This window comes from Mustelus asterias, unplaced genomic scaffold (assembly GCF_964213995.1).
Source record: "Mustelus asterias unplaced genomic scaffold, sMusAst1.hap1.1 HAP1_SCAFFOLD_3785, whole genome shotgun sequence".
NCBI lineage: Eukaryota > Metazoa > Chordata > Chondrichthyes > Carcharhiniformes > Triakidae > Mustelus > Mustelus asterias.
Genome location: NW_027593730.1, coordinates 2,577 through 15,756, shown reverse-complemented (window position 1 = coordinate 15,756; position 13,180 = coordinate 2,577). Strand labels below are relative to the sequence as shown.

The 13,180-nt window shown below is 56.8% G+C and overlaps 1 protein-coding gene across 1 annotated transcript; it reads left to right on the top strand.

Annotated features, from left to right (window-relative positions):
• Positions 1 to 206: 206 nt before the first annotated feature.
• Positions 207 to 11,239, top strand: LOC144490780 (syntaxin-4-like; the record flags this gene model as incomplete). The annotated part of the gene is made up of 4 exons (XM_078208482.1): positions 207 to 303; positions 5,928 to 6,002; positions 9,553 to 9,617; positions 11,131 to 11,239. Coding segments are annotated over exons 1-4 (298 nt in total), but the record flags the coding sequence as incomplete, so codon positions are not given.
• Between the last annotated feature and the right edge of the window lie 1,941 nt (positions 11,240 to 13,180).

The window sequence follows — 13,180 nt, the reverse complement described above, 5'->3', positions numbered from 1 at the left end:
GTGTGGGTTGGCCTGCTCCGGTGACTGTTCAACCATGATGCATCTGGATTTCAAAATGGCCGCCACCGGGTCTGAAGGCCACAGAGGGCGGGGAATTGAGTCGAGCCAACAATCTCCTCCTTCTCACCCTCTGAAGTGTTTGCTTTCACTTCCTCCCCGTCCCGCTGACCCCTTCTCCGCCTCCCCTCCCCCACCCTCTCCAGGTGAAAGAACTCCGTGAAGGGATTAACAAACTCCAAGACTTGGTCAAAAACATGGAATCTTCCCAGCTCCGGATACTCAGCTCCCCGATTCCAGAGGACGGTAAGTCAGTGGGAATGATCCAGGGTGGGGTTATCAGAGAGTCAGAGAGGTTTACAGCATGGAAACAGGCACTTCGGCCCAACTTGTCCATGCCACCCTTTTTTTTAACCCCCAAGCTAGTCCCAATTGCCCGCATTTGGCCCATATCCCTCTCTACCCATCGTACCCATGTAACTATCTAAACGCTTTTTAAAAGACAAAATTGTACCCGCCTCTACTACTGCCTCTGGCAGCTCGTTCCAGACACTCACCACCCTCTGTGTGAAAAAATTGCCCCTCTGGACCCTTTTGTATCTCTCCCCTCTCACCTTAAACCTATGCCCTCTAGTTTTAGACTCCCCTACCTTTGGGAAAAGATATTGACTATCTAACTGATCTGTGCCCCTCATTATTTTATAGACCTCTATAAGATCACCCCTCAGCCTCCTACGCTCCAGAGAAAAAAGTCCCAGTCTATCCAGCCTCTCCTTATAACTCAAACCATCAAGTCCCGGTAGCATCCTAGTAAATCTTTTCTGCACTCTTTCTAGTTTAATAATATCCTTTCTATAATGGGGTGACCAGAACTGTACACAGTATTCCAAGTGTGGCCTTACCAATGTCTTGTACAACTTCAACAAGACGTCCCAACTCCTGTATTCAATGTTCTGACCGATGAAACCAAGCATGCCGAATGCCTTCTTCACCACTCTGTCCACCGGTGACTCCACTTTCAAGGAGCTATGAACCTGTACCCCGAGATCTCTTTGTTCTGTAACTCTCCCCAACGCCCGACCATTAACTGAGTAAGTCCTGCCCTGGTTCAATCTACCAAAATGCATCACCTCGCATTTATCCAGAGCCTGCCCACCTCACCCAATTCCCTGGATGAAGGCGTTTCACCTGGTTTTCCCATTGGGATTTATTGCTGACTATCTCATATTGATAGCTCTCCCCCTCATTCTGGGAGACCGGAACTGTGCACGGTGCTCCCAGTGTGGGTCTAACCGAGGGATACGGAGACTGGAACTGTGCACGGTGCACCCAGTGGGTCTAACCGAGGGATATGGAGACTGGAACTGTGCACGGTGCTCCCAGTGTGGGTCTAACCGAGGGAAATGGAGACTGGAACTGTGCACGGTGCTCCCAGTGTGGGTCTAACCGAGGGATACGGAGACCGGAACTGTGCACGGTGCTCCCAGTGTGGGACTCACCGAGGGATACGGAGACTGGAACTGTGCGCGATGCTCCGAATGTGATTTAATCGAGGGATATGGCGACCAGTACTGAGAGAGAGACGGGACTGAGAAACACCAGTCAGTGTACAGATATCTCCCTGAGAGAGAGGGGACTGAGAGACACCAGTCAGTGTACAGATATCTCCCTGAGAGAGAGAGAGGGGACTGAGAGACACCAGTCAGTGTACAGATATCTCCCTGAGAGAGAGAGAGAGAGAGGGGACTGAGAGACACCAGTCAGTGCACAGATATCTCCCTGAGAGAGAGAGAGGGGACTGAGAGACACCAGTCAGTGTACAGGTATCTCCCTGAGAGAGAGAGAGAGGACTGAGAGACACCAGTCAGTGTACAGATATCTCCCTGAGAGAGAGAGAGAGGGGACTGAGAGACACCAGTCAGTGTACAGATATCTCCCTGAGAGAGAGAGAGAGAGAGGACTGAGAGACACCAGTCAGTGTACAGATATCTCCCTGAGAGAGAGAGAGGGGACTGAGAGGCACCAGTCAGTGTACAGATATCACCCTGAGAGAGAGAGAGGGGACTGAGAGACACCAGTCAGTGTACAGATACCTCCCTGAGAGAGAGAGAGAGGGGACTGAGAGACACCAGTCAGTGTACAGATATCTCCCTGAGAGAGAGAGAGGACTGAGAGACACCAGTCAGTGTACAGATATCTCCCTGAGAGAGAGAGAGGGGACTGAGAGACACCAGTCAGGGTACAGATATCACCCTGAGAGAGAGAGAGAGAGGACTGAGAGACACCAGTCAGTGTACAGATATCTCCCTGAGAGAGAGAGAGAGGGGACTGAGAGACACCAGTCAGTGTACAGATATCTCCCTGAGAGAGAGAGAGGACTGAGAGACACCAGTCAGTGTACAGATATCTCCCTGAGAGAGAGAGAGGGGACTGAGAGACACCAGTCAGGGTACAGATATCACCCTGAGAGAGAGAGAGAGAGGACTGAGAGACACCAGTCAGTGTACAGATATCTCCCTGAGAGAGAGAGAGAGGGGACTGAGAGACACCAGTCAGTGTACAGATATCTCCTTGAGAGAGAGAGAGGGGACTGAGAGACACCAGTCAGTGTACAGATATCTCCCTCAGAGAGAGAGAGAGGGGACTGAGAGACACCAGTCAGTGTACAGATATCTCCCTCAGAGAGAGAGAGGGGACTGAGAGACACCAGTCAGTGTACAGATATCTCCCTGAGAGAGAGAGAGAGGGGGGGACTGAGAGACACCAGTCAGTGGACAGATATCCCCCTGAGAGAGAGAGAGAGAGGGGACTGAGAGACACCAGTCAGTGTACAGATATCTCCCTGAGAGAGAGAGAGAGGAGACTGAGAGACACCAGTCAGTGTACAGATATCTCCCTGAGAGAGAGGGGACTGAGAGACACCAGTCAGTGTACAGATATCACCCTGAGAGAGAGAGAGAGGACTGAGAGACACCAGTCAGTGTACAGATATCTCCCTGAGAGAGAGAGAGAGGGGACTGAGAGACACCAGTCAGTGTACAGATATCTCCCTGAGAGAGAGTGAGGGGACTGAGAGACACCAGTCAGTGTACAGATATCTCCCTGAGAGAGAGAGAGAGGGGACTGAGAGACACCAGTCAGTGTACAGATATCTCCCTGAGAGAGAGTGAGGGGACTGAGAGACACCAGTCAGTGTACAGATATCTCCCTGAGAGAGAGTGAGGGGACTGAGAGACACCAGTCAGTGTACAGATATCTCCCTGAGAGAGAGAGAGGGGACTGAGAGACACCAGTCAGTGTACAGATATCTCCCTGAGAGAGAGTGAGGGGACTGAGAGACACCAGTCAGTGTACAGATATCTCCCTGAGAGAGAGAGAGAGGGGACTGAGAGACACCAGTCGGTGTACAGATATCTCCCCGAGAGAGAGAGAGAGGGGACTGAGAGACACCAGTCAGTGTACAGATATCTCCCTGAGAGAGAGAGAGAGGGGACTGAGAGACACCAGTCAGTGTACAGATATCTCCCTGAGAGAGAGAGAGGGGACTGAGAGACACCAGTCAGTGTACAGATATCTCCCTGAGAGAGAGTGAGGGGACTGAGAGACACCAGTCAGTGTACAGATATCTCCCTGAGAGAGAGTGGACTGAGAGACACCAGTCAGTGTACAGATATCTCCCTGAGAGAGAGAGAGGGGACTGAGAGACACCAGTCAGTGTACTGATATCTCCCTGAGAGAGAGAGGGGACTGAGAGACACCAGTCAGTGTACTGATATCTCCCTGAGAGAGAGAGGGGACTGAGAGACACCAGTCAGTGTACTGATATCTCCCTGAGAGAGAGAGGGGACTGAGAGACACCAGTCAGTGTACAGATATCTCCCTGAGAGAGAGAGGACTGAGAGACACCAGTCAGTGTACAGATATCTCCCTGAGAGAGAGAGAGGGGACTGAGAGACACCAGTCAGTGTACTGATATCTCCCTGAGTGAGCGAGAGGACTGAGAGACACCAGTCAGTGTACAGATATCTCCCTGAGAGAGAGAGAGGGGACTGAGAGACACCAGTCAGTGTACAGATATCTCCCTGAGAGAGAGAGGGGGGACTGAGAGATACCAGTCAGTGTACAGATATCTCCCTGAGAGAGAGAGAGGGGACTGAGAGACACCAGTCAGTGTACAGATATCTCCCTGAGAGAGAGGGGACTGAGAGACACCAGTCAGTGTACAGATATCTCCCTGAGAGAGAGAGAGGGGATTGAGAGACACCAGTCAGTGTACAGATATCTCCCTGAGAGAGAGAGAGAGGGAGGCAGAGGTTCATTAGGCCAGAGATATCCGGGAGGTGGCGTGTGTGAGATGTTTGTCACGATGTGATTGTGGGTTGCGAGGGGGAGATTAATTATAGTTCTGTCAATGTCGATTCCACTTGTTCATTCTCTCACGCGTCACACTGCGGGGAGATTTAATCTGTGTTCCATTCTGCCCTCTGCTCCCTGGAGACCACCAATCGGTCCCAACAGCATGACGGAGCAGCCGGAGTGCTGAATGAAAAATAAACTCTCCCCATTACTCACACTGCTTACTATTTACAGCTGGGAATCTCGCCCCCCTCCCCCTCTCTCTCAGGGTGATATCTGTGCACTGACTGGTGTCTCTCAGTCCCCTCTCTCTCTCAGGGAGATATCTGTACACTGACTGGTGTCTCTCAGTCCTCTCTCGCTCTCTCTCAGGGAGATATCTGTACACTGACTGGTGTCCCTCAGTCCCCTCTCTCTCTCTCAGGGAGATATCTGTACACTGACTGGTGTCTCTCAGTCACCTCTCTCTCTCTCAGGGAGATATCTGTACACTGACTGGTGTCTCTCAGTCCCCTCTCTCTCTCTCAGGGAGATATCTGTACACTGACTGGTGTCCCTCAGTCCCCTCTCTCTCTCTCAGGGAGATATCTGTACACTGACTGGTGTCTCTCAGTCCCCTCTCTCTCTCTCTCAGGGAGATATCTGTACACTGACTGGTGTCTCTCAGTCCCCTCTCTCTCTCTCTCAGGGAGATATCTGTACACTGACTGGTGTCTCTCAGTCCCCCCTCTCTCAGGGAGATATCTGTACACTGACTGGTGTCTCTCAGTCCCCCCTCTCTCTCTCTCATGGCGAAACATAGAAACTAGAAGCAGGAGGAGGCCATTCGGCCCTTCCAGTCTGCTCCCCCGTTCATTCCCATCATGTCCGATCATCCAACTCAATATCCTGATCCCCCCCCTTCCCCCCCATATCCCTCCATCCCTTCAGCCCCAAGAGCGAAATCTCATTCCTTCCTGAAACCACACAACGTTTTGTCCTCAACTACTTTCTGTGGGAGTGAATTCCACACATTCGCCACCCTCTGGGTGAAGACATTTCTCCCACCTCAGTCCCTAAAAGGTTCCCCCCTTATCCTCAAACTGTGACCCCCCCTGGTTCTGGACTCCCCCCACCATCGGGAACATTCTGTCTGAATCGACCCTGTCGAACCCTGTTAGAATTTTATAAGTTTCTATCAGATCCCCTCTCACTCTTCCAAACTCCAGTGAATATAATCCTCACCCACTCAGTCTCTCCTCATGTGACAGACCTCCCATCCCAGGAATCAGCCTGGGAAACCCTCGCTGCGCTCCCTCTATAGCAAGGACATCCTTCCTCAGATAAGGAGACCAGAACTGCCCACAATACTCCAGGTGTGGCCTCACCAACGCCCTGTACAATTGCAGCAGAACCTCCCTGTCCCTAAACTCCAATCCTCTCGCTCTGAAGGCCTACACACCATTTCCTTCTTCACTGCCTGCTCTACCTGTCCGGGTTTGGGGGGGTTGGCGAGGGGCGAACGATTGTCCTGTTTGATACCTGTGACCTCTGAACTCTTTCCCCCCTCCCGCTCCCCCACTGCGGATCGATAGAACAGAAGAACCAATTGCAATCCCTCAGAGATGAGATCAAGAAGGTGGCTTCCACTGTTCGTAACCAGCTCCGGGGTGAGTCAAAGTGGGGACGCGGGGAGGGTGGGGGAGACGCGGGGAGTCTGGGGGGGTGCGGGGAGGGTGGGGGTGACGCGGGGAGTCTGGGGGGGACGCGGGGAGGGTGGGGGACGCGGGGAGGGTGGGGGGGACGTGGGGAGGCTGGGGGAGGCTGGGGGACGCGGGGAGGCTGGGGGGGACGCGGGGAGGATGGGGGACGCGGGGAGGATGGGGGACGCGGGGAGGCTGGGGGGGACGCGGGGAGGCTGGGGGGGACGCGGGGAGGATGGGGGACGCGGGGAGGCTGGGGGGGACGCGGGGAGGCTGGGGGGGACGCGGGGAGGATGGGGGACGCGGGGAGGATGGGGGATGCGGGGAGGCTGGGGGGGACGCGGGGAGGCTGGGGGGGACGCGGGGAGGCTGGGGGGGACGCGGGGAGGCTGGGGGACGCGGGGAGGCTGGGGGACGCGGGGAGGATGGGGGACGCGGGGAGGCTGGGGGGGACGCGGGGAGGCTGGGGGGGACGCGGGGAGGATGGGGGACGCGGGGAGGCTGGGGGGGACGCGGGGAGGCTGGGGGGGACGCGGGGAGGATGGGGGACGCGGGGAGGATGGGGGATGCGGGGAGGCTGGGGGGGACGCGGGGAGGCTGGGGGGGACGCGGGGAGGCTGGGGGGGACGCGGGGAGGCTGGGGGGGACGCGGGGAGGCTGGGGGACGCGGGGAGGCTGGGGGACGCGGGGAGGGTGGGCGACGCGGGGAGGCTGGGGGGGACGCGGGGAGGCTGGGGGGGACGCGGGGAGGCTGGGGGGACGCGGGGAGGCTGGGGGGGACGCGGGGAGGCTGGGGGGGACGCGGGGAGGGTGGGCGACGCGGGGAGGCTGGGGGGGACGCGGGGAGGCTGGGGGGGACGCGGGGAGGCTGGGGGGGACGCGGGGAGGCTGGGGGACGCGGGGAGGGTGGGCGACGCGGGGAGGGTGGGCGACGCAGGGAGGCTGGGGAACGCGGGGAGGGTGGGCGACGCGGGGAGGGTGGGGAACGCGGGGAGGGTGGGCGACGCGGGGAGGGTGGGGAACGCGGGGAGGGTGGGGAACGTGGGGAGGGTGGGGAACACGGGGAGGGTGGGGAACGTGGGGAGGGTGGGGAACACCGGGACATTGGGCGTGGGAAATGCTGGGACACTGGGTGTGGGGAATGCTGGGACACTGGGGGATGCTGGGACACTGGGACACTGGGGAATGGTGGGACACTGGGCGTGGGGAATGTTGGGACACTGGGCGTGGGGAATGCTGGGACACTGGGCGTGGGGAATGCTGGGACACTGGGCGTGGGGAATGGTGGGACACTGGGTGTGGAGGACACTGGGACACTGGGGGTCGCTGGGACACTGGGCGTGGGGAATGGTGGGACACTGGGCGTGGGGAATGCTGGGACACTGGGCGTGGGGAATGCTGGGACACTGGGCGTGGGGAATGGTGGGACACTGGGGGTCGCTGGGACACTGGGGGTCGCTGGGACACTGGGGAATGCTGGGACACTGGGCGTGGGGAATGCTGGGACACTGGGCGTGGGGAATGGTGGGACGCTGGGCGTGGGGAATGGTGGGACGCTGGGCGTGGGGAATGGTGGGACGCTGGGCGTGGGGAATGCTGGGACACTGGGCGTGGGGAATGCTGGGACACTGGGCGTGGGGAATGCTGGGACACTGGGCGTGGGGAATGCTGGGACACTGGGCGTGGGGAATGCTGGGACACTGGGTGTTGATTCGCTCCCACTCTGACCCTCCCTCTCTCTGACCCTCTCTCTGACCCTCCCTCTCCCTCTCTCTGACCCTCCCTCTCTCTGACCCTCCCCCTGACCCTCCCTCTCTCTGACCCGCCCTCTCTCTGACCCTCTCTCTGACCCGCCCTCTCTCTGACCCTCCCTCTCCCTGACCCTCCCTCTCTGACCCTCTCCCTGACTCTCTCTCTGACCCTCCCTCTCTGACCCTCCCTCTCTGACCCTCCCTCTGACCCTCCCTCTCCCTGACCCTCTCTCTGACCCTCTCTCTGACCCTCTCTCTGACCCTCTCTCTGACCCTCCCTCTCTGACCCTCTCTCTGACCCTCTCTCTGACCCTCTCTCTGACCCACCCTCTCCCTGACCCGCCCTCTCCCTGACCCGCCCTCTCCCTGACCCGCCCTCTCCCTGACCCTCCCTCTCTCTGACCCTCTCTCTGACCCACCCTCTCCCTGACCCGCCCTCTCCCTGACCCTCCCTCTCCCTGACCCTCTCTCTGGCCCTCTCTCTGACCCTCTCTCTGACCCTCTCTCTGACCCTCCCTCTCTCTGACCCTCTCTCTGACCCTCCCTCTCTCTGACCCTCTCTCTGACCCTCCCTCTCTCTGACCCTCCCTCTGACCCGCCCTCTCCCTCCCTGACCCTCCCTCTCCCTCTCCCTCTCTCTGACACTCCCTCTCCCTCTCTCTGACCCTCTCTGACCCTCTCTCTGACCCTCCCTCTCTCTGACCCTCCCTCTCTCTGACCCTCCCTCTCCCTGACCCTCCCTCTCTCTGACCCCCTCTCTGACCCTCCCTCTCTCTGACCCTCCCTCTCTCTGACCCTCTCTCTGACCCTCCCTCTCTCTGACCCTCCCTCTCTCTGACCCTCTCTCTGACCCTCCCTCTCTCTGACCCCCCCTCTCTCTGACCCCCCCTCTCTCTGACCCCCCCTCTCTCTGACCCCCCCTCTCTCTGACCCTCCCTCTCTCTGACCCTCCCTCTCTCTGACCCTCCCTCTCCCTGACCCTCCCTCTCTCTGACCCTCCCTTTCCCTCCCTCTCTCTGACCCTCCCTCTCTCTGACCCTCCCTCTCTCTGACCCTCCCTCTCTCTGACCCTCTCCCTGACCCTCCCTCTCTCTGACCCTCCCTCTCTCTGACCCTCCCTCTCTCTGACCCTCCCTCTCTCTGACCCCCTCTCTGACCCTCCCTCTCTCTGACCCCCTCTCTGACCCTCCCTCTCTCTGACCCTCTCTCTGACCCTCCCTCTCTCTGACCCTCTCTCTGACCCTACCTCTCTCTGACCCCCTCTCTGACCCTCCCTCTCTCTGACCCTCCCTCTCTCTGACCCTCTCTCTGACCCTCCCTCTCTCTGACCCTCTCTCTGACCCGCCCTCTCTCTGACCCTCTCTCTGACCCTCCCTCTCTCTGACCCTCCCTCTCTCTGACCCTCCCTCTCTCTGACCCTCCCTCTCTCTGACCCTCCCTCTCTCTGACCCTCCCTCTGACCCTCTCTCTGACCCGCCCTCTCTCTGACCCTCCCTCTCTCTGACCCTCCCTCTCTCTTACCCTCCCTCTCTCTGACCCTCTCTCTGACCCTCCCTCTCTCTGACCCTCCCTCTCTCTGACCCGCCCTCTCTCTGACCCTCCCTCTCTCTGACCCTCCCTCTCCCTGACCCTCCCTCTCTCTGACCCTCCCTCTCTCTGACCCTCTCCCTGACCCTCCCTCTCTCTGACCCTCCCTCTCTCTGACCCTCCCTCTCTCTGACCCTCCCTCTCTCTGACCCTCCCTCTCTCTCCGTTGTCTCCCACAGGGATTGAACCCAGTAAGAGCGACGAGGAACAACTCTCCCTCGACGCCCGGATGCGGAGAACACAGGTACCCGGGACTCGATACTGCCCAGGGGGGCATGCGGGGGAGGGGGATCGCACCCCGTCTGGGCTGCCCCGGGGAGCGGAGGGGGGGAGTAGGCTCTGGAGTCACATGTAGGCCAGACCGGGGTAAGGACGGCAGATTTCCTTCCCTAAAGGGAACCAGATGGGTTTTTCCCACAATGGGTCATCAGTAGATTCTTAATCCCAGATTTTTTAAATTGAATTCAAATTCCACCGTCTGCGGGATTCGAACCCGAGGTCCCCCAGAACATTCGCTGAGTTTCTGAATTAATATTCTAGCGATAATACCACTGGGACATCACCTCCCCGAGGCAAGAGATTGGCACCGGTTAGGCCAGAGGTGAATTTCAAACATACCCCCTCGTCCGAAACATGATCCATTTCTCCCAGCACAGCGTCACCAAACCAGGCAGCATCGACACAAAAAGGAAGCAGGATTCGTCAAGAGTAGAAACAGAGTTTGATTTGATTCATTATTGTCGCGTGTATCGGGATACAGTGAAAAGTATTGTTTCTTGCGCGCTGTACAGACAAAGCATACCGTTCATAGAGAAGGGAAGGAGAGGGTGCAGAATGTTACAGTCACAGCTCGGGGTGTAGAGAAAGATCAACTTAATACAAGGTCGGTCCATTCAAAAGTCTGACGGCAGCAGGGAAGAAGCTGTTCTTGAGTCGGTCGGTCCGTGACCTCAGACTTTTGTATCTTTTCCCCGACGGAAGAAGGTGGAAGAGAGAATGTCCGGGGGGTGCGTTGGGGGGGTCCTTGATTATGCCGGCTGCTTTTCCCCGAGGCAGCGGGAAGTGTAGACGGAGTCAATGGATGGGAGGTTGGTTTGCGTGATGGGACTGGGCTACATTCACGACCCTTTGTAGTTCCTTGTGGTCTTGGGCAGAGCAGGAGCCTCAGACCGAGCTGTGATACATCTCTCTCTCTTCGGACAGCACTGTCTCACTCTCTCTCTCTCTCTCTCTCCGGACAGCACTGTCTCACTCTCTCTCTCTCTCTCTCTCTCTCCAGACAGCCCTGTCTCACTCTCTCTCTCTCTCTCTCTCTCTCCGGACAGCTCTGTCTCGCTCTCTCTCTCTCTCTCTCCGGACAGCTCTGTCTCACTCTCTCTCTCTCTCTCTCCGGACAGCTCTGTCTCACTCTCTCTCTCTCTCTCTCTCTCCAGACAGCCCTGTCTCACTCTCTCTCTCTCTCTCTCTCTCTCCGGACAGCTCTGTCTCGCTCTCTCTCTCTCTCTCTCTCTCCGGACAGCTCTGTCTCACTCTCTCTCTCTCTCTCCCCGGACAGCTCTGTCTCACTCTCTCTCTCTCTCTCTCCGGACAGCTCTGTCTCACTCTCTCCCTCTCTCTCTCTCTCCGCGGACAGCTCTGTCTCACTCTCTCCCTCTCTCTCTCTCCCCGGACAGCTCTGTCTCACTCTCTCCCTCTCTCTCTCTCTCTCCGCGGACAGCCCTGGCTCACTCTCTCCCTCTCTCTCTCTCCCCGGACAGCACAGTGTTCTATCCCGAGAGTTTGTGGAAGTTATGAACGAGTGCCACTTGCTGCAGTCGAAATATCGAGAAAAGAACGTGGAGAGAATTCAGCGACAGATGAAGATCGGTGAGTCCGAGTTACTGACTGTATCTGTACTGATGTTAATCCAGCTCCCTCACACTGTCACTCAGTAACCCCTCTCCCCCCAGCACCCTGTGTTACTGACTGTATCTGTACTGATGTTAATCCAGCTCCCTCACACGGTCACTCAGTAACCCCTCTCCCCCCAGCACCCTGTGTTACTGACTGTGTCTGTACTGATGTTAATCCAGCTTCCTCACACTGTCACTCAGTAACCCCTCTCTCCCCCAGCACCCTGTGTTACTGTCTGTATCTGTACTGATGTTCATCCAGCTCCCTCACACTGTCACTCAGTAGCCCCTCTCCCCCAGCACCCTGTGTTACTGACTGTATCTGTACTGATGTTAATCCAGCTCCCTCACACTGTCACTCAGTAACCCCTCTCCCCCAGCACCCTGTGTTACTGACTGTATCTGTACTGATGTTAATCCAGCTCCCTCACACTGTCACTCAGTAACCCCTCTCCCCCAGCACCCTGTGTTACTGACTGTATCTCGACTGATGTTAATCCAGCTCCCTCACACTGTCACTCAGTAACCCCTCTCCCCCCAGCACCCTGTGTTACTGACTGTATCTGTACTGATGTTAATCCAGCTCCCTCACACTGTCACTCAGTAACCCCTCTCCCCCAGCACCCTGTGTTACTGACTGTATCTGTACTGATGTTAATCCAGCTCCCTCACACTGTCACTCAGTAACCCCTCTCCCCCCAGCACCCTGTGTTACTGACTGTATCTGTACTGATGTTAATCCAGCTCCCTCACACTGTCACTCAGTAACCCCTCTCCCCCAGCACCCTGTGTTACTGACTGTATCTGTACTGATGTTAATCCAGCTCCCTCACACTGTCACTCAGTAACCCCTCTCCCCCAGCGCCCTGTGTTACTGACTGTATCTGTACTGATGTTAATCCAGCTCCCTCACACTGTCACTCAGTAACCCCTCTCCCCCCAGCACCCTGTGTTACTGACTGTATCTGTACTGATGTTAATCCAGCTCCCTCACACTGTCACTCAGTAACCCCTCTCCCCCCAGCACCCTGTGTTACTGACTGTATCTGTACTGATGTTAATCCAGCTCCCTCACACTGTCACTCAGTAACCCCTCTCCCCCAGCACCCTGTGTTACTGACTGTATCTGTACTGATGTTAATCCAGCTCCCTCACTCTGTCACTCAGTAACCCCTCTCCCCAGCACCCTGTGTTACTGACTGTATCTGTACTGATGTTAATCCAGCTCCCTCACACTGTCACTCAGTAACCCCTCTCCCCCAGCACCCTGTGTTACTGACTGTATCTGTACTGATGTTAATCCAGCTCCCTCACACTGTCACTCAGTAACCCCTCTCCCCCAGCACCCTGTGTTACTGACTGTATCTGTACTGATGTTAATCCAGCTCCCTCACACTGTCACTCAGTAACCCCTCTCCCCCAGCACCCTGTGTTACTGACTGTATCTGTACTGATGTTAATCCAGCTCCCTCACACTGTCACTCAGTAACCCCTCTCCCCCAGCACCCTGTGTTACTGACTGTATCTGTACTGATGTTAATCCAGCTCCCTCACACTGTCACTCAGTAACCCCTCTCCCCCAGCACCCTGTGTTACTGACTGTATCTGTACTGATGTTAATCCAGCTCCCTCACACTGTCACTCAGTAACCCCTCTCCCCCAGCATCCTGTGTTACTGACTGTATCTGTACTGATGTTAATCCAGCTCCCTCACACTGTCACTCAGTAACCCCTCTCCCCCAGCACCCTGTGTTACTGACTGTATCTCTACTGATGTTAATCCAGCTCCCTCACACTGTCACTCAGTAACCCCTCTCCCCCAGCACCCTGTGTTACTGACTGTATCTGTACTGATGTTAATCCAGCTCCCTCACACTGTCACTCAGTAACCCCTCTCCCCCAGCACCCTGTGTTA